We start from the raw sequence: 21,242 nt of genomic DNA on the forward strand, positions 1-21,242 counted from the left end.
TATTATTATTATTTTGTTTGTTTGTTTGTTTGTTTTTTTCACAAGCGATTTATGCTGCTCATTTTATGCATGATCTACCACATAGACTTATGCTTTGTTTTTATTAGTACCAATAAACTCTGTGCATCTCAACTGTCAACTGTCAAATTAGATATTAGTTCTATATCTTTGAAGACTAATGTCATATTTCAGACTGAGACTATTGAACTATTTATTATTAGACTCAGTTTTTTACTTAATAGTCTTGCTTTTTGTTTTTAACTTTTTGTAATGTCATAGGCTACTAATAATCAACCGAGCTAGCCTATAACTGCACATTGATTCTTTATACATCACCGTAAAAATGACTTCTTCTTTTTTTCTTTTTATTTCAGTTAGGCCTAAATCAAAATTGAATTATTTTTCTCTCACGCAGCATGTAAATAAACTGTTTCAATTTCATTTAACCTGGCTACATACAAAAACAAACTGCACATTTTCTCAAAATCACTATGGGCATGCGGTGTTTTGTAGTCGAAAAACATATACTTTTACTTGCAAATGATTAATGCAATAGGCGGTTCGTATTTTTACATATGGGTTTAACCATGTGCTTCAGCTTTTGACAGATATGTGTCATACTCGGTCAATATTCACTTTTCTCTTATGCAGCGCCCCCTTTGAGCGCGACCAGAGTGCGAGCTGGTAGATATTTTAACCTATTTTTATGAAGTAATTATTTTCCAGGAATATATAATATCTTAAATTAGTAGCCTATTATTAATATTAAATTCTAATGCATATCCTATGGAGTAACTAATTTAACATAAAGTCACGATTTCTGAAGAGCAACATAAAATATAGTTATATTTATTATGTTAATCTAAAATATCAGTCACAATCTCTTTAATATATAAATGTTAAAAATATTAAATAAACTCTTTAATTCAATTAGACCTATGCACACAATACCCTACATGTAAATGTTTATTTCACCTTTAGTTCAGCAATCCCAAATTTTATAGGCCTATAGTAAAAAAAAACAAAACAAAAAAAAACAAGCAAAATGAATAATAATAAAAGAAAAATTAAAAAAACATAATTTTTGCCCTCTAAAAATAACTTGATCCTCCCCTCCCCCTAATTATAGGCTACAAAACACCTCATATATCTGAAAATAGTAGCCAAATGTGCGATTTGTTTAAACAGAAATGAATGGGAAGTAATTTGTAGCTACAATATCTTGATTTCATATCAATATTTTAGATTTTATAGATTAATCAAACTGGGAAACCCCGCTGTGTGTTCATTTCATCGACATCAACTCCACATGCAGGAGCTCCACCGTTACTTTCCTACTGCATCAATTACATTAGTTGTCCATGAAAATGCCTGAACAACGTACTCCTGCGTACAACTTACAAAATATGTTAAAGCTGAAAGATATTTCTCTGCTATTACTAAGCTGAACTTTTTCTAAAATACTCGGCATACAAGTCACTAAAATGTTGACGCTTTTTGCTAAAGCGGGAACAATGGATCGCTTTCCCATGTGTGGAACAGGGAATTAAAGATGCAGGACCCCTCAATGGCGGCGTCCTGTGAAACCGGGTAACACAGTGGCTCAGCGTCCGATGATTTAGGTGTGTTTTTAAAACATATTCATAGTCTGTATCACAGAGTCAGTTCGCGGTTTTTGCTGTTGAATAATATGTTGTTGTTGCTCCGGAAAGAAATGCTGATAGGGGTTGAACAGTTTGTGCTGGATGTCTTTTATCCCTTTTCCCGTCTTATTATTTCTTCATTCATAAGAATGTCCAATCACAATCATAGTCTGTTTCATCTGATTTGCATAAAGTGTATGTAGCTTGACAATGACGCTCATGTCTGTAAAAGAACGAAAAACATTTAACAATTATGTAGCAGCTAATCGACACATAACGTTACATTGTAGCTACGTGGCGTTTTACTGGACAGTTTAGTCTTACCTTTCCTTGTTTTACCGATACTTCACAGTAACTTTAATGAAAAAATAATTCACATTTCCCAGTTTTTGCTCGGGTGAATATGGAAGTTATTTTCTGTTGAGGCATTTTATTGTCACGTTATTGTCCTAGAATAAGCTACATTTCATTTAACAAACATTGAGCCTATAGTGTGTCGTCTCAATGGGATACAATGGGAACCTGCTGTTTATTGACAATGATTTGAAAATAATATTTTGTGTGATATAGAAAATACTATGCCAAGAAAAAAGGCCAACTTCTACATCCTATCTGTATGTAAAATTTGGGCTGTAGTTTTAATATTATTGCAATTCTGAAGCACAAAACAATTAATAGGAGCTTTTTAATGACATGTCCATGTGTTCTCTGATGTATGAAAACATAAAAAAAAAATATTTTCATTTTTTTGCCAATTTTTAGCCATTTTATAAATGCATGCATTGCAAATGAGTAGCAACATTTCTTAATTGTTCTTAAATATTTATTAATTATTACAATTACAATAGTGTTATCTTTTATGTTCTTTTAGCAGTGTCTGATCATGAGGGTGGTCTTTGTTGTGCTGGTCTTTCTGAGGGTCCAGTATGTGCACTCAGCATCTAAAGGAGTTGTTGCCAGTCTTCAGGCTAAATGGTCCATGACCCCTCTCCTGCTGGAAACAAGGTGGGCTGGAGTATTTATTATTCTCCTGTAGTTTATTATTTCACTGGCTACCCTTCATATTTAAATAACCGACTTCATGCATAAAAATTGTTTATTTGTACATATATTAACCTTTTTTAAATATCAAGTATTTAGGTTAAAATGTATATAATGAATATTGAATGTTTTAGCTGCTTCAACTAGTTACCATTTCTTTAGTTGTTCACAATTTAATCAGAGTTTCATTAAGTCCTACAGTGTGATACAGTGCAGATATCTCATGTGGACTCTAATGTGAAATTATAGAAAATGTAGACGTTAATATAATTATTCAAAAATTTGTATGATTTTAAAAAGTTGAAATATTGCCTTTCATATGTCTTATGGAGATTTGAATTTGCCGCCTTAATAGCCTTGAATTTGTTAACACCTAAAATCTCTTTATAGCGAAACTTTGTTTTTTTTTTTTTTTACTGTTTGTATGCAATACTGTGTTTCGTGTTTGTCTTATGTATCTGTTGTTTTGTAAACCTATTTTTCCACAGCGAGTTCATCAGAGAGGATGGTGAAGAGAAGTTCTGGCAGTTTGTTGATACTGTGAAGGAGTTAACCGTTTACAAAAATGGAGGTAATGACTGACATTTCATCTTCTCTGCTTTGATTCCTAATTCATTGGAAAATATACAGAGACAGATATTTACTTCCCTGTCTTTAGAATCTGTCCGGTCTTATTATAACCTGATCATCAAGAAGGCTGGACAGTTTTTGACAGATCTTCAGGTCAACCTGCTGAAGCTGTCTCTGACTCTCAGGGCTTACTCACCGGCTGTGCATGCTTTCCAACAAGTGAGTCCTTTTCTGTATATCATAATAATGATTTCATACAAAATCAAATGCTTGACACTTCTGGTTTAGTAAAGTATACTAAAAGAGTAAGCAAAGCAAGGCAAACGCACACCTTATGAGGTGCAAGTTGATGGAAAGAATATAAATAAATTAGAGAACAACTGCACACTCACTTAAGCACACTTATTAACCAGCGTTTCAGCTAGTAGCCTTTTTTCAAAGTCTTTTTTTTTTATATAAATTTGAAGCTTTTATTTTATTATAGCTTTTTATTTTAAATATTTGTCTATTTGAAATGACTGCTACTATGTGGTTTACCCCATAGATGTATTGTTAACAGTTTATTTTCAATCTACAGATAGCAAGTGATGAACCTCCTCCTGATGGCTGCGCTGCTTTCGTGGTTGTTCACGGTCAAAATGCCTGCAGCACCAAGGATATGAAGAAGCTCTTGAAGACTGCAGCAGGCAGGTAATACTAACCAACAGTATACTGTATTCAAAATTATTTGGGGATATTTTTGTCTATACGTGGTTTTGTGTCAAAATCAAGTGGTTTCTCATAGCCTTTCTTTTATGTGTCCTATGCAGGCCAAAACCTTACCTGTACAAGTCTGATCACCAGTACCCCGGAGTCAATGGGACAGACCTGCCTGTAGCTGTTCTTTATGCTGAAATCGGCACAAAGGAGTTCAATACTTTTCATAAGGTTCTGTCAGAGCGGGCACAGGAGGGCAAACTCGTCTATGTGCTACGACACTTTGTGTCTGTGAGTATTAGAAGTGTAATTTCATCATGGTTTAATGTTTTATATAGTTTATGAATTTATTAGAGTCTGTGCTATATAGTAAATACCTGTTGCCCCACATACTGATTTCTCACCACAGGAGCCAAAAAATGAAAAGATGCTGCTGTCTGGATATGGTGTTGAGCTAGCAATTAAAAGCACTGAGTACAAAGCTGTTGACGACACACAAGTTAAAGGTATCATACAATGTCAAATTGCCTTTTGTGTAACAAAAGGGTTAAAGTAATAAATGACAGAACTCATAACAGTTTTATTATAATAGTCAGTTTTAGCTTGACAAACTGCACTACTCTTCAAAAGTTTGAGGTCAGTAAGACCTCAAATTAATATACTTTTATTCAGCAAGGCACATTCAATCAATCAAAAGTGACAGTAAAGTATTTTGCGTTGTTACAAAATATTTGCATTTCATATATAGTAAATGCTGTTTTTTTTAACTTTCTATTCATCAAAGAATCCTGAAAAAATCTATCACATTTTCCACAAAAGTTTAAGCAGCACAATTGTTAACAGTGATAATTCACAAACTGTTTATTGAGCACCAAAAATTAGTATATTAGAATGATTTCTGATTTGATTAAATAAATAGAGCCTTTGTGAGTATAAAAAAAAATTGTACCAACCCCAAATTTTGAACTGTAGTGTAGTTTCAAAGTAGTTAAACTACAGTACAAAATTAGTAGTAGAGAAACTACTTATTGGTTCCGTATAAATAAAAGTAGGTAATGATATTGAAACAAATCATTTGAAACAGACATGACCTGAATTTGTTTTCAGAATCCAAATCAGTCACCACTGATAATGAGGATGAAAATGATGAAGTCCAAGGATTTCTGTTTGGCAAATTAAAGTGAGCTCTCTGAATTTTTTCTCTTTCTTATACAGTTTAAAGCTATCCATACAGTAGATAAAAATGAAGGTCTTTTGCACATTATATTACAGTATGTGAAACGGTGCCTCACTGTGTCCTTTTTCACCTCCAGAAAGTCTCACCCAGAGCTTCAGGAGGAACTTAGAGAGCTGAGGAAGCATCTACTGGAGAGCACCAATGACATGACTCCTCTCAAAGTGTGGGAGCTCCAAGGTGGGCAGGCTGCTGTTATTGATGGTTTTCTCTTACGGTGTTCTGGTCTCGGTGCTGCGTCACCCAGTGAGATTAAAGCGATCCACATGGTTCCTGGAGAGAACTGTCCACTTGATGAATTGGGAAGCAGTGGAAAGGTTGCAGTTTGTACCCTTTGCTTGCTGCAGCGATCTGTCCTATTCCTGTTCAGACTTCTGAACAGATGCTCATGTTCACAGCCAAGTTCAGGTTTGCACTGTGAGACCTGGAGCAAAGTGGCTAAATAAGAGCCGTTTTAGTTTTGTGCTGATAGATAAATGAAGCAATTTATTTTCCTTGACATGAAGGGCTCTCATGATGGTTATCAGGATGGTTATTGAAACAGTCGTTTGATTTTGTAATAACTTTGTGGAATTGTAAGTGGTAATAACTTTGATTTGGAATTTTTACCCTTTCGCCTGGACTCTTTAGACTAGTTTAAAAATCAAGCTGTATGGCAACCACAGTCATAATGTTTTCACTCATCAAAAATACATTTCTTAATTGCTTCTCCCAAAAATGAAAACATATTGTACTTACTCTTATGTTGTTCTAAACCTGTATGATGTTCTCTCTTTCTTGGAACACAAAAAAATGGAGTCAGTGTTTTCCATACCATAATGTATCCTATTATAATAATGAAGATTTCATTCACAAATCAAGAATTACTGTATTTAAGATGAATGCATTAAGGAGAGCTAGGGCAGATGTCCACATTTGCTCTATATATGACTTTAATTTCAAAATGTTCATCACAAAAACTGTTGTATGAAATACTTTTATAATATTTTTTATGATACCCTTTCATCATGAAACTAGAAAGCTCTTGTCCCCGTTCAGTATAATTGCACAGAAGAAAACAACCATAGATTCTTCAAAATTATCTTGTCTTTGTGTATAAGTAAATCATGACAATGTTGAATTCAACTGTTCGTTTAATTACAAAATATTAGATGTATATTTTAATTATGAATAGTTTTAACTAACTCTTACATTGCAGGCATTCTTCAAGGATTATTGGCTCTTTTAAAAAAGATTTCGAAATGCCTTTTTCTGTCTTTCCAATAGACCTCAGTTTCCAGGCGGCATCTCGGATCATGACTGTGCCAAAGTTTGATTCTCTCAAATTGATGCAAGACCTCAGCCAAAATTTCCCAAGCAGAGCCAGGTAAAAAATCCTAGACAGAAATCATTACCTTTGTTACAACTCTCTGCATCAGAACTCAAAAAGAAAAAAAGGAAAGATTTACACAAATGTGGCCTTTTAGAAGGTTCATCCTTATAGAATCCCTGTTACGTAAGTCCAATAATTAAAAGAAAAGAATTTAAACATGTTGAGAACAGGAGTATTTGTAACAGTTATTGTTGTAGAATATTCCACTATGCATTTTTGCATGTATAACGGCACAGAATGCATGCATATGCATTATGTGTAGGTCATTTTTAATGTGTGACTCTGACTTTCCTCCACTGCTGCTCAAGACAGCTTTATGTGCAATGTTCAGAATTTGCTGAGTCAGAGTTACTGTGGTTTACAGTTTGTCAGCATAGCCGATATGGCGTCTAAGAGGGAACAGGTTTTCTGAGATTAAAATGAGTTTTTATGACTGTTCTGGGATGTTGGCGAGAGCTGGTACTGACTGTACATGTTTTACTGTCCCCACAGATCACTGACAAGAGTGGCCGTAAACCAAGACATGAGGAAAGAAATAGAAGACAATCAAAAGGTAAGGTTTTATCAACAACTTTTCTGATGAGCACTGTAAAAAAAAAAAAGTTTCAAGTGCAGCCATGTGGGCCAGGATTTTTCTGATTTATTTTTAGAAAATTAAACACGTCCTCTCTAAGTTTGATGAGTACTCTGGAGTGTCTTGAGAGTCTCAGATGATGAATCCAATACAAAAAGATTGTTTCAGCAAATCATGTCCATGCTGAATGATGTGAAGTCCATAAAGTGATGGTGTAGCTGACGGGTCCTTAAATTTCAGAGGTTGAGTGAGTCGATGGGGATCCAACCTGGAGATGCCAGTCTGTTTATTAATGGAATACACGTTGACCTGGACATTCATAACCCTTTCAGGTATGTTCCCAGCACAAGATCCTCTTGCCAGCTGGTAATTGGCACCACTTGCTTTCCTCAACATGTTTTATGTACTGTATGTTAAACTCATTCTGTACATTTGTTCATTCTCAACTGCTCTGTAGCATCCTGGACATTCTCAGAACCGAGGCTAAGATTCTCGAAGGTCTTCATAACCTTGGCATAAGAGGAAGCAGCGTTAGTAAGTTCCTGCATTTACCATCATCAACCACTGTAGAGGACAGCTATGCTCTGGACATCCGCCACTCATCCGTTATGGTAAGACGCTAATTTTTTGAGTGTGGTTGTAAAGCTCAAAAATTGAGTTCTAGAAGTAAAATGCCATATTTTAAGTCTACATAGAGAAATTAGTTTTGAGTACTAACTGATTAATGTATAAAAGAACCTTTTAAGACTGACCTGCCATGAGCTTCTTCGATGCTAAGTATCAACTTTGAATCAAATGTCATGATTTGTTTTGTTTGTTTGTTTAATATTTGCTAATGGTAAAGTTAAATGGATAAAATACTTCTGGAACCCAAGCTGCAGATAAAATGGGTGTTCACTGCTCACATAAAGGCTTTCACAATGTAACAAAAGTCTGTCGTTTTCTAGTGGGCTAATGATATTGAGAAGGACTCCATGTATCGTCACTGGCCCTCAAGTGTCCAGGAGCTCCTCAGAGCAACATTTCCTGGAGTAATTCGACAAATACGTCGTAACTTCTATAACCTGGTGAGTCAACTTGCCTGTGAGTTGATTATAGTCTAAGCTGAAATCTAGCTGTGTGCGCAGGTTCATTCAGGGATATTTATCCCCGGATGCCCCCTTTTTTTTAGCACTGCTGAAGACCCATTTAGTGTGAATTTGTTCATTCGAATTCTAATTTGTGAAAGAAAGAAAAATGGTTGTATTTGTTGTTTGCAGGTTCTGTTTCTTGACCCAAAACAAGAAGAGAGCATTGAGCTGGTGAAATTAGCAGAACTATTTTACAAACATAACATTCCTCTCAGGTATGTGCACTCCACAATAGCATTTAATACATTTTACTTGAGCCGTAAAATTTTTTCAGTTGTGACTTGTACTGAAATATTTGATTCTGATTGTTAACTTTTGAATAATGACTGCTAAACTGTATAATGGACCATTGTCACAGAAACTTCCTTACATAGCTCTGCTATTTTCATATCACTTAATGGTTTCTTGCGTATCATTTCAACTCAAATCAATATTTCATGTCCATTTTTATCTGTTTTGTAAGTAACCATGTAATAAGCAGCTGACATTATGCCTTACTTAACATGCAACAAACAAACCTCATTTTGTTATCATGAGCCATTCGGTACTGTTCAGTTTTATTTGTTGATCATTTTATTGTTGGTGAGTTTTTATGCCAGATTTGATATGCATTTATGTTTCTATGTCTCTTAGGATTGGGTTTGTGCTGGTTGTCAGTGCAGATGATAAAGTGGATGGTTATTTGGATGCAGGTGTTGCTCTCTTTAGGCTGTTAAACTACATCTCCGAGGAGTATGACGAAGCACAGGCTTTTACGTCCATGGTGTCAGTGAGTATCTTTGTGGTTGCTCTGACTCCCTTTTAAAGGGGTGGTTTACTGCTTTTTTTCTTTGCTTGATTGTGTTTATGGGGTGCAATATAACATGTCTTTGTGTTTCGTTTGTTAAAAAACGCCTTATTTTTCATATATTTCACCTTTATTGTAAGCCGCTTTCTCCTCTGTCATTTGAACGACCGGTTGACTTCCTGATTCTCCGGAACCACTCCCTCAGAAACAGGCAATGGGCTCAGATTGGTTAGTTGGGCTGGTGTGTTGTGATTGGCTAAACTGCGTACTGCACATTGTCCGGAAACTTCACGCCCATTACCTTCACGGGCGACCGCTGCATGTGCTGCGGTCAAATGTAAATAATGGTGTCAATATTGCCGTATCAGTTTGAGCCAGAATCAGACCCAGAAAGCGGTAATGAAGAGAGTCAAGCAGAACTTCCGCAAGCATGGCTCTTACAAAACGTTTCTGAATGGAAGTTTGCTGTTGTGATTACATATCAATTTTTGAAGTTTGTACACGTTTGTCTTATACACACAAAATAGCATCGAACTAACTGGCTACTATAACCAAACAGCGTTGGCTTGTGTTTACGTTCTTGATCAAATCGAAAAATTACGTCATAAAGTATACATGGAAAATACATTTACAAAATTAGTACATAATTACAAATTCGGGTCCAAAATGTTTGTACACGTTTGTCTTATGTACACACAAAATAGCATCTCAACTTTGCAGATACTGTTCATGCACCAACAGCAACATTACACACTATTTAAAATGAAAAAAGTGAAATCGCAGTAAACTACCCCTTTAAATCAAAATGACTTTAATGTTACTTTAGATTTCTCCTTCACATTAAGTGTGATATTTGAAGGCCTGGTATTTGAATATCTGGTATTACATAGCAGATATTATCAGTTATAATGTACACATTCTTTTGTTCAAGACATTCATTTTATGGACAAGGAAGGAGGGATGTCCAAAGACGACTTCTGTGAATGTAAATGTACTAATTTGGTCATTAAATTCTAGTGTTTTTTTTTTTTTTTTTTTTTGTGACATACAGATATATAACAGGGTGGAAGTTGGAGAGATTCTCTCTGTGGATACAGTAACTGCATATCTGAAAAAGAAATTTCCAAAAGCAAATGCTGCCAGAATTCTTGGAGTGGACTCAGGCTATGATGACAACAGAAAGGTAATGCTATTACACAGTGTTATGTTCTCTATGATGACCAAAAAAATGTCAGTTTAAACTGCTGTATGTACGTTTCCTGTTAAAATTCCCAAGTTTAATGTGCAGAGAATTACATACAAAATATTTTCAGTGCACATTGCATTGAAAATTCCTAGGAAATCATGGACATAAGATTTAATTTGGAAATAGATGTCAGTGCCTTTATGAATGTTTAGTATGATTTTTTTATTTTAATTTTTTTTCAGGCTGGAGGAGGGTTTTACAGAAAGAGTGGTTTAGGTGCTTTACCAGTGGGTCTGTTCAATGGTATTCCACTCAGTAGTGAGGAGATGGACCCAGAAGAACTAGAGACGGTTCTTCTGCAGAAAATCATGGAAGCTACCAACTTCTTCCAGAGAGCTGTCTTTATGGTAGGGTACCTTTTTTTTTTTTTTGGCTTTATATCTCTTACTGTTTTTCTTCAAATTCATTGGTTTGACCATTTATTTTTGTCACGCATACATCTATGTGATGTGATTTGTTGACTGTAATCCTTTTAAATGTGGTTGCTTAACAAGTTTTAAGGCCTTTCCTGTCATATCCAGGGTCAGATCACTGAGAGTGTTGATGTGGTGGACTTCCTAATGGAGCAGGCCAATGTAGTTCCCCGTATCAACCCTCTCATTCTGAGCTCTGAGAGGCGATATCTGGATTTCACTTCCTCACCAGGTAGCCCTTTAATGATCACCTGACCCAAACCAGTGCCAATATTGATCTGTCACCTCACCATATCATTGTCACTGTCACACTCTGCAATCTCCTTCACAATAATTTTGTCACATCACTATCATCAACATATCATGACCCATACCTTTACAGTGTTCATTATTAACTGCTTTAATAATGTCTGTTATAATTGAACAAATAGTTGCTGATGACTGGGATGACACAACTATGTTCTCACACTTGGACTCCAAAGACAAAACAGCAGTTGTTTCAAAGAGAATGAAGTATTTCATCAGAGATGGTGAGTCGTGACTTTTTAATTTATGTTTTGTGAGGGGTTTTATATTTTATAATGTTTTTAGTAGCTCCCATCAATTAAGTGTTTGACAGTGCACTGCCAATACCGCTAGTATAACATCATAATTAGCATTACATTGTTGGTTTAATGTTACTTTCAATAATTTAACACACAATACATGTAGACTTCTTAGCTAAAAACCTATCCAAACTGTGTTTTTCTAAAAAGCATTATTCTTAAGTAACATTTTTTTACTTCTGTAGAAGAGGAGGTGTTATACGGAGTGACCATGTGGATAGTAGCAGATATTGAACAGCCCTCTGGGAGGCAGTTGCTCCGGAACGCCTTGAAACATATGGTAAACTACTGCAGTTTTTATTTCCAATTAGTTGTAACCACAGGAATTGCATCTTCAGAGAGCAGAGGCACACGTGCATCTTAGTAATTAATCTGAGAGCAATTCATCTTTGAAAGCATTCTTCTGGTGCTGGTTAATGAACAAAATCCAGAGTTAATGGTCCAATTGATATATGCTGCTTATATATACAGGTGCTGGTCATATAATTAGAATATCATCAAAAAGTTGATTTATTTCACTAATTCCATTCAAAAAGTGAAACTTGTATATTATATTCATTCATTACACACAGACTGATATATTTCAAATGTTTATTTCTTTTAATTTTGATGATTAGAGCTTACAGCTCATGAAAGTCAAAAATCAGTATCTCAAAATATTAGAATATTACTTAAGACCAATACAAAGAAAGGATTTTTAGAAATCTTGGCCAACTGAAAAGTATGAAAATGAAAAGTATGAGCATGTACAGCACTCAATACTTAGTTGGGGCTCCTTTTGCCTGAATTACTGCAGCAATGCGGCGTGGCATGGAGTCGATCAGTCTGTGGCACTGCTCAGGTGTTATGAGAGCCCAGGTTGCTCTGATAGTGGCCTTCAGCTCATCTGCATTGTTGGGTCTGGTGTCTCTCATCTTCCTCTTGACAATACCCCATAGGTTCAGGTCAGGCGAGTTTGCTGGCCAATCAAGCACAGTAACACTATGGTCATTGAACCAGCTTTTGGTACCTTTGGCAGTGTGGGCAGGTGCCAAGTCCTGCTGGAAAATGAAATCAGCATCTCCATAAAGCTTGTCAACAGAAGGAAGCATGAAGTGCTCTAAAATTTCCTGGTAGATGGCTGCATTGACTGTGGACTTCAGAAAACACAGTGGACCAACACCAGCAGATGACATGGCAGCCCAAATCATCACTGACTGTGGAAACTTCACACTGGACTTCAAGCAACATGGATTCTGTGCCTCTCCACTCTTCCTTCAGACTCTGGGACCTTGATTTCCAAATGAAATGTAAAATTTACTTTCATCTGAAAAGAGGACTTTGGACCACTGAGCAACAGTCCAGTTCTTTTCTCCACAGCCCAGGTAAGATGCTTCTGGCGTTGTCTCTGGTTCAGAAGTGGCTTGGTAGCCCTTTTCCTGAAGACGTCTGAGCGTGGTGACTCTTGATGCACTGACTCCAGCTTCAGTTCTCTCCTTGTGAAGCTCTCACAAGTGTTTGAATCGGTTTTGCTTGACTGTATTCTCAAACTTGCGGTCATCCCTGTTGCTTGTGCACCTTTTCCTACCTAAATTCTTCCTTCCAGTCAACTTTGCATTTAATATGCTTTGATACAGCACTCTGTAAACAGCCACACCTTTCAGTAATGACCTTCTGTGACTTACCCTCTTTGTGGAGGGTGTCAATGTTCGTCTTCTGGATCATTGCCAAGTCAGCAGTCTTCCCCATTATTGTGGTTTCAAAGAACAAGAGATACCCAGAATTTATACTGTAGGGATGGTCATTTATTCAAACTCAAATGTAAATATTCTAATATTTTGAGATACTGATTTTTGTCTTTCATGAGCTGTAAGCTCTAATCCTCAAAATTAAAAGAAATAAACATTTGAAATATATCAGTCTGTGTGTAATGAATGAATATAATATACAAGTTTCACTTTTTGAATGGAATTAGTGAAATAAATCAACTTTTTGATGATATTCTAATTATATGACCAGCACCTGTATGCTTATATACACACTCACACACACACACACAAAGTACAATGCAGAGTAATCCCCCGTTTTGAATATAGTAATATTATTGTAAAAAACAAAAAACAGATATTTATCCAGTTAGCTCCCAAATGTTTCATTGAATCAAATCTGTGCATATGTTTTTGTTTTGTTTTTTTACATACAAGTAACTTTACTAATATCACGATTCTTCCTCCCAAAATCTCTATATGATGATCACGGTTTCATTTTGTTAAGTAAACTTACCCAAATGATTTCAGACATTCATAATCGCATAGTTAATGTTAGTGGTTTGCTGTGGTCTCCTTTTTGAGAGAGTCTCTAATCCACAGTGTTTGTTTGCAGAAATCCAGCAGCTCCAACTGTCGTGTCGGGGTGATCAATGACCCCAGTGGAAAGCCCACAGAGGATAACAGCGCTCTGTACCGAGCCGTCTGGGCTTCTCTCCTCACCCAAAGCAGCAAGAACACGCTCGACTTCACCCTAAAACTCCTCAAAGAAGAAAATGTGGAGCTTCTCAAACAAGGCACCAAGATTAAGCACTTACTTAAACAGGTCAGTGGAGTGTGAAATACTGTGTCTGGGTAATGAGGAATTATGTGTAGAGCATTTTGACTTGGATTTATCTTAACACACCTGTTCTTTTCTAGCCTGTCTGTCTTTTTTACTTTTTCCATTTTAATTTGTCACTTGAGTTAAATTGCTGGAAATGTGCTGTCGTTCTCATTCTCCTGTCTGATTTGAAAGACCAGAAAGTATATTACAGAAATACAGATTGTTAATTCCATGTTGGCTGTTTATGGCTGCAATATTATTATAGAATTATATTGATGCAAATGAATGACCTCAAGATACAACCAGATTTTGGAGCAAGAACATTTTATACAACTATAAAAAAAAAAAAACTATTAGGGGTTCACCGATATTAAATTTCTGGTCAAAGTAAATTTAGACATCACAACCTTATAATGTACAGTATAAAAGATGGATATTATATATGTGTGTGTGTGCATGTGTGTGCATGTGTGTGCATGTGTGTGCGTGTGTGTGTGTGCGTGTGTGTGTGCGTGTGTGTGTGTGTGTGTGTGTGTGTATCAGGAATTAAATGTTTCACACTAATTAAATGTTTTACTTTTATCAGTATATAATAGAATGGATACATACAATATCCATTCTATTATATACTGATGAAAGTAAAACATTTAATCTTAAATATTGTGCAGTAACTAATATAATACAGATATATGGTGCATCATTAGCTGTAATATAAATTGATCTTTTACATCACTTTTTAATTATATTAAAATCATTGTAATGCACTGTCTTATGATGTATTGCTTTCATTTAATGTGTTTTCTTAAAACATAGTAGCTTTTGTCCTCCCACTTGCAGTCTAGAAGGCTTGTGTCTTCCAAAGCACACAACAACTTGTATAGTTTCCTCCTGTCATCACTATGTAATGACACAAGCAGGGCCTCTCTTCTTCTCCATGGTGTGCCTTCACCCCATCACCACATCCAATGAAAACCACTCAACCACATGTAATTTTCTCAGACTTACACACAAATGACCTTTCTGGGAATGGCTGCCGTGTACCTCCTACAACCGCAATTGGAATCTAGGGTCTTATTGACAGAGAATTGCAACTCTCAGAAAATCTGATTGGTCTGTAAGATACATGGAGAGCTTTCTTTTGGTTCTTTCTGTCCTCTTGTTATTTTGTCGTCCTGCTCCTTCTATTTATTTCCATCGTAACATATAAGATAAGTGTTCCATCCAGCCCGGCATTCCTGAGTTGTATTAGTTGAAAATGGTTGGAGAGAGATTCTTGGTTCCCTGAGAGCTTGTGTCTGGGACCTGTAATGGCTTTATTATTGGATGGCAGGGAGAGGTGTTGTGCTGATATTAGCATTTCGTTCCTTTTCATAAGGGCCAAATGCTGGAATCACTAATAATCTGACTCTGCACAGCTCATACACCCGAGATTTGTTATCGGCACTGAAGCCATTTTTTCATTACAAGTCTGATAAATGAAAATGTTTAATGATTGATTAGCGCTACACGGTCTCCAGTGGCAACACATTTTTCATAGGTCTAGACAATTTAATACTCCTCTCAAAATACTCTAATGACTGCACTTGCACATGTGCCCCCTTTAGTTGTCAATAACTCATTGATTGACTATTTCCTCATTGCAGTGTAATCAAAAAACAAACTAATGAGCTGATCGATTTGTTCTTTCCACATTTTTACTACACTTATGGCTCGTTTCCACTGAGCAGTACGGTTTGGTACAGTACGGTACGGTACGCAATTATGTCTTTCCATTGTCAGAAGTTGTGAATGGTACCAAAATAGCGAAGCATACCGTACCGCTTTTTTGATACCCTTCCGTTGGAGTACCTAGTACAGCAAAGGGTACCAAAAGGGTGGAGCTAAACTCGCTGCAGAACGTTGATTGGTTGACTAGAACCGTCACTTATGTGTGATACAAGGGGATAAAGCTTCTCCTTCACTCGTTCCGCTCTGCTGTCCATGAGTGTTGGGCTTATTTACATCAGAGTGCATAAACACAAAAAAAAAAACAGTGTATTTTATAATTTTATACATTCACACAGACAATAGCCGTTTCTCAATATACGTTTTTGTGGACTTGTGAAACGTCATTGCCCAAAAACCAAAAAAAGAGTTTTTCAGGCGAGAATGTAGTTGTTTAAAACTCAAATCTGCAGTTTGTTTATAAAGATAGCACCTATTTGAAAATTTTGCTATGCCGATTTCTGAGCTCCAGGCGTTCACCGGGCGCTCAGTGCTCATGTATCCGCCTAGAGCAGCCTTAGCTCGGCTAGTCCTTCCGGCATTTGCCGCTGGCTCTGATGTCTCTGTAGTGATTAAACATGAGATACAATTCGTTTTGGGTATATTTAACAGGCATTCGTGGTCTCATGAATCTATTATATGTTCCTGGTCATATCGTTTTGGCTGAGCACAAAGTTATGTTTAACTTTATATATTTATTTTGAACTTTACCGCGTTGACTTTGTAGCATACGTTTGACTGAATTGTTTGCTTTTGTCTTTATTTCCTTTTATATAAGCCTACTTTGTAATTATACTTTTATAATGGCTATTGTTGTTCATTAAAACTAACATTTAACAAAAAGAGGCAGAGTTGTACTTATTGTCACGCTTTATCGTCGATCGCTGCTTTTCGGCATACACCACGCCTATCAAGTAAGGGTACAGTTGGCGGTGGAAACACAAGCTGGATCAGGGTGTTTCGTCCCGAATCGTACCATACTGTACTGACCGCTCGGTGGAAATGAGCCATTCAACTCAATCCAAACCAGTGGTCGCACTAGATTTCACCCACTATATCTTCAGTGCGAAATTTATTTAGAATTATTATTCTGAAAATAATTATTCTTTGTGTTAGTAAAGATTCAGTATGTATTATATATACATATAGGAGGTATATAGATGTTTTCAACATTGGTAATAATAAGAATTGTTTCTTGAGCAACAAATCAGCATATATTACAATGATTTCTGTAAGATCATGTGATATCAAAGACTGGAGTATGCTAATAGTATGCTATTATTATTATTTTTTTCTTCCCAGTAGTAATTATTTATGTTGCCTTTTTCAGGTATTTAAGTGTTTAAATATGTGTTTGGCCTCCTTTAGGGTATGGACCATGATGCCTTTGAGAAGAAGTTCAACACGATGGAGGTGGACTTCCTGCACAGCCAGCAGAAGTACTGCAAGGAAGTTCTGAAGCTGAAAGCCAGACAGAGAGCAGTAGTCAGCAATGGCAGGGTGAGATTCACAAACAACCCCTCCTCCTTTGGACAACTAAAGAAAATTTCCATGGAAGTTATGAAATCATTTATAACCTAATGACCTATGTTACGGACCGCTGATCTGGATGATAAATAGTCTGAACTCTAAGGTCTCACCAGTTGGTCCCTCAGATGGGACCGCTCATTTTGTTGACTCAGTATTAAGCGGTTTGCTTGGCCTGTCCTAACCTGTGAGGAGAGGAGGAGAGAGATGAAGTCTGGCGTTAATTCACCAGCGTCCACTCAGCATCCTCTGCTGCAGCGGTCACAGGTCACATGGAACCGTACTGTCATAATGCTGTGCTTTTTCAGCAGAGTCTTTGTTGACAGACAAGCACAAAATGGGCTGGGTGACATCATTCATCATTCTCAACACACCAAAGTGATCCCTAGAATTTTTCTTCATCCTAAAAAAAGCTATGGTTTCATAACTTCCGCTATTTTCTTTGGGTTTATTAGATAAGTAAAGGTGCACTGAGCAATTTTTGCCAAACAATGTTGATATTTGAAAGCACCAAAACAAACATGCCCATACCCCAACAGGACCTCGCCCCTATTTTGAAATCTCCACCCCACACGTACGTACGCAACCATGGCAACGACGATCGCGGAAGCAAGTGAAGATGACACACAAGTATATTCAAACAAAAGCCAACACAAATAAGTTGTGTGAAACAAAGCAAAATCAACATTACTCGCCTATCAAGAAGAAACAACGTAACCTCAACATCCGATTCGATCCCTTCCCGCTCCTTGAGTTCTCTCCACCGCTGGAAAGCTGCTCCGATATTTACGCGGGTCATACCTCTTGCCTGATCCATAACCCTTCTTTTTAATGTTTTTTTTTTTCTCTGATATTTTCCTCTTTTTTTTTTTTCTTTTTTTTTTTATCTGCCATCTCGCTCTATCTATAGTCGATCTGCTAATATCTGTCCTGTGCACTCAAATTGAGCTCTCTTCTTTCTATTATTGCAAGACACGCCCCCTTACTGCTGATTGGCTACAAGTGTGTTTTGGGACTTGGTCGGACGCTGTGGTCAAAAGCATTTTTCAAAAATCACTTAGTGCACCTTTAATATAAAACAGGGCTAAAATATATATTTAAGTATTTTTATAACATTAAGTATATTTATATAACATTTAATGTTTTATTTGTTTATTTATTTTATTTATTAATAAATATTGAAATATGAGCAAATGTTTTTTTTTTTAATGCCCATATTTTGATATTTATTATATACAGTTATCTAAAATTATATATTACTACAAAAATATTTTATATATATATATGTATATATACACACTTTTGAGACATGAGAGGTATTTGTCATAGCATTGAGGTATAGCTCCAGTCTAAATGGCTCTAAACCATTAAAGGGTTTTGCTCTGCAGATGACATGGTCCACTTAGGGCTGGGTATAGTTTAAAAAGTTTCGGTACCGATACCTTGAGTTCAATACCGGTTCCTGAACTATACTTTTTTCGATACCAATTTTATGAAATCAGTTTAAACAAGATTACATTATATAAAAAAAAACCTTATCATTTTTTCAGCTTGTTGGCATTTATACAGACTCAAAGCCTCATCTCCTGAGCCACTGCACAAAGGAACAAAATATATCCAACACAATAAATCAGTGCAAATAATTTTAATAAAGTTCAAATAGTTTTCAGTTTGCACATCTGTTAGGCTACATTTACACTAGTGCATGCTTCCTCAAATCTGGCCCACTGCTGCAGAGTTTAGCTCTAACCATAATCAAACACACCTGAGCATGCTAATCAGAGTCTAAGATCATTAGAAAATCACAGGTGGGTGAGTTTGATCAGGGTTGGCGCTAAACTCTGCAGCAGATTGGCCCTCCAGGGAAAGATTTGAGGAACCCTGCACTAGAGGTCTTCACGGAGGACCCGAGGACCCGGGACCCGTACGGGTTCGGGTCTATATTTTAAATGGTCAGCCGGGTCCGGGTCGGGTCCCAATCTATTACTTCGGGTCCTGGGTCTGTTTAACATTGTGTGTAATACCCGAGTCGATCGGAGAACACCGCACCCGCCAGTGATCAGTGTCAGTCAGCATGCGTGTGTTTTGTAACTTGCAGTTTGTAAAATTAGGATGAGAAAATTGTGAGCGGGAAATAAGGTGAAAGAAAAAACAAAACAAGCAAAAAAAACACGCGTTACCTCAGCTGCCAGAAGCAGAGCGCGGGCGGAGTTAATGTAGCCTACTGCACGCGGACGGTGATCATGGATTCCTTCATGAGTGATTTGGAAAAAAAAAAAGCTGAAACAAAACTGAAGAGACGCACCTGTTATTGAACACGCACGCAGTAAAGTGTAACGCACTTCTTGTTCTGCACGTTTTTTGCTAAAAAAAAAAAATTGCTCCAAGTCTTTATTACAACCAACAAAAAGTACCGTTATTGTTGCGGAAACGCAACAGTCGAAGTTGACTCGAGATGGAGAAAAAAAAAAAAAAAAAAAATCTGCGAAGTTGCATTAGTCATCCGTCACTGACCATAACAGCCTGTAGACTTTTAAAGCAATAATCAGTGGATTAAGAAGGCTCTTTCAGTCGGCAATAGAGAGGAACGAACAGGCAACATGGATGGAAATTTATTGACTAGGAGGATTGTATGCATCGCAGACAGGCAGTGTTGCCAACTAATTTTCAGAGAAAGTCCAACATTAGAGAAAGTTGCTAAAAGAAAGTCGATTTGTTGCTAAATGACGTTGTGATGTCATTGCGCGATGACGTCATTGCAACATCAAATATATTTTATATATGTTCATTTTGATTTGTTTATTTTAGCATATTATTTAAATAATATGCATAGTATAATATTAAAATATAAATAACTGTTTTTTTAATACATTAAATTATTGAACACTTACACATTTTTGAATGATTACAATTTAAGTTTTTTTTAATTGCTAGTAGACTAGAAATACTACACATTCTCAACAATTATGCTTTAACAAAGTCCCTTTCAAGGATTTGGGCTTTAAGCAGTGTATTAGTAGTTAGTTAGTATCCTACACTCTAAGAAACGTCTGTAAAAATAGGGCACAATCTACTATGTCAATATGAAAGAATTACAGTATTGGTAAAAAACCATTGTAAACCTGTTTTCAGGTTACAGGTTTACAATGAATAATGTCCTGGAAAATTACTAGTATCTTTTCTATTTTTCTTACAGTGTACTAACTGATCAACTATCGCAGGTACAAGCTACTAACAAAGTCTATCATGAATTCAATTGTTTTTATTATAAAATTTAACAATTGCAAATAGCAGCCAAGTCAATTCACATGATGTGTGTACTGCTAGGCATCTTTAGTTTTCTCTTCTTGTGTAATTTGGATGGAAAATGTGTGCCACTTTGAGTCACTTATCAAAAGTTGCTAGAAGTTGCCAAATAAATTTTAAAAATAGCTAAATTTGTTGCTAGGTGCTTTTGGAAGAAAAAGTTGCTAGGGTAGTCTGAAAAGTTGCTAAATTTAGCAACAAAATTGCTATGTTGGCAACACTGCAGACAGGGAGAAAGCTACTAACAGTAAGGGAATTTTTTTTTTTTCTCGCAACTTACTGACTTAATAGCAGTTTGCTGTGCAATATGTGCCGATCGGGTGCAGTCGGGTCTGTGTCTTCCCAGCCGGGTTCGGGTCCAACTTTCGAATAATGGTCGGGTCCGCGTCGGGTCCGGGTAGTACATTTAAGGCATTTCTCGGGTCTGCACGGGTTCGGGTCCCACTTTCAAATAAAACACGTGAAGACCCCTACCCTGCACTAGTGCGTGTTCGTTTTAAAACGCATAGCTCAGACAGAATCATAATTTCTATTCATTTATTCTAGGTTGTTAAAGACTGAAAATCTTTATCCACTTTCATAAGTGGGTGTTTTATTTTCTTTCACCGTATGTTTTATTGTTAATAAATGCTGGTGTAGTATGTCTAATTATTTGAATGCATAAAAACTTAGTTTATTCAAATTTATTCTTAAAGCCTTATGAAATGTTTTATTTTTCCAGAAATTCTGTGTTTCTGGTTTTCAAATGAAGGCATAAAACATT

At 36.4% G+C, this 21,242-nt stretch overlaps 1 protein-coding gene across 3 annotated transcripts in view; it reads left to right on the forward strand.

Annotated features, from left to right (window-relative positions):
• Nucleotides 1-1,540: 1,540 nt before the first annotated feature.
• Nucleotides 1,541-21,242, forward strand: part of uggt2 (UDP-glucose glycoprotein glucosyltransferase 2) — a 43,329-nt gene continuing 23,627 nt past the window's right edge. For 2 of the 3 annotated variants that reach the window (XM_058787336.1, XM_058787338.1), the window contains exons 1-23: nt 1,541-1,622; nt 2,515-2,648; nt 3,173-3,255; nt 3,343-3,473; nt 3,832-3,944; nt 4,064-4,241; nt 4,360-4,456; nt 5,058-5,130; nt 5,264-5,364; nt 6,451-6,550; nt 7,049-7,109; nt 7,371-7,462; nt 7,588-7,741; nt 8,078-8,197; nt 8,390-8,475; nt 8,894-9,029; nt 10,099-10,230; nt 10,476-10,640; nt 10,815-10,938; nt 11,138-11,236; nt 11,497-11,591; nt 13,673-13,882; nt 17,015-17,146. In XM_058787336.1, coding sequence (XP_058643319.1) covers nt 2,527-2,648; nt 3,173-3,255; nt 3,343-3,473; nt 3,832-3,944; nt 4,064-4,241; nt 4,360-4,456; nt 5,058-5,130; nt 5,264-5,364; nt 6,451-6,550; nt 7,049-7,109; nt 7,371-7,462; nt 7,588-7,741; nt 8,078-8,197; nt 8,390-8,475; nt 8,894-9,029; nt 10,099-10,230; nt 10,476-10,640; nt 10,815-10,938; nt 11,138-11,236; nt 11,497-11,591; nt 13,673-13,882; nt 17,015-17,146 — 2,604 coding nt within the window. In that variant the 5' untranslated portion in view covers nt 1,541-1,622; nt 2,515-2,526. The remainder of the gene's footprint in view (nt 1,623-2,514; nt 2,649-3,172; nt 3,256-3,342; nt 3,474-3,831; nt 3,945-4,063; nt 4,242-4,359; nt 4,457-5,057; nt 5,131-5,263; nt 5,365-6,450; nt 6,551-7,048; nt 7,110-7,370; nt 7,463-7,587; nt 7,742-8,077; nt 8,198-8,389; nt 8,476-8,893; nt 9,030-10,098; nt 10,231-10,475; nt 10,641-10,814; nt 10,939-11,137; nt 11,237-11,496; nt 11,592-13,672; nt 13,883-17,014; nt 17,147-21,242) is intronic. The other variant, XM_058787337.1, reaches the window with a different exon arrangement.

The sequence above is a fragment of the Onychostoma macrolepis genome, chromosome 09, assembly GCF_012432095.1.
Source record: "Onychostoma macrolepis isolate SWU-2019 chromosome 09, ASM1243209v1, whole genome shotgun sequence".
Lineage (NCBI taxonomy): Eukaryota > Metazoa > Chordata > Actinopteri > Cypriniformes > Cyprinidae > Onychostoma > Onychostoma macrolepis.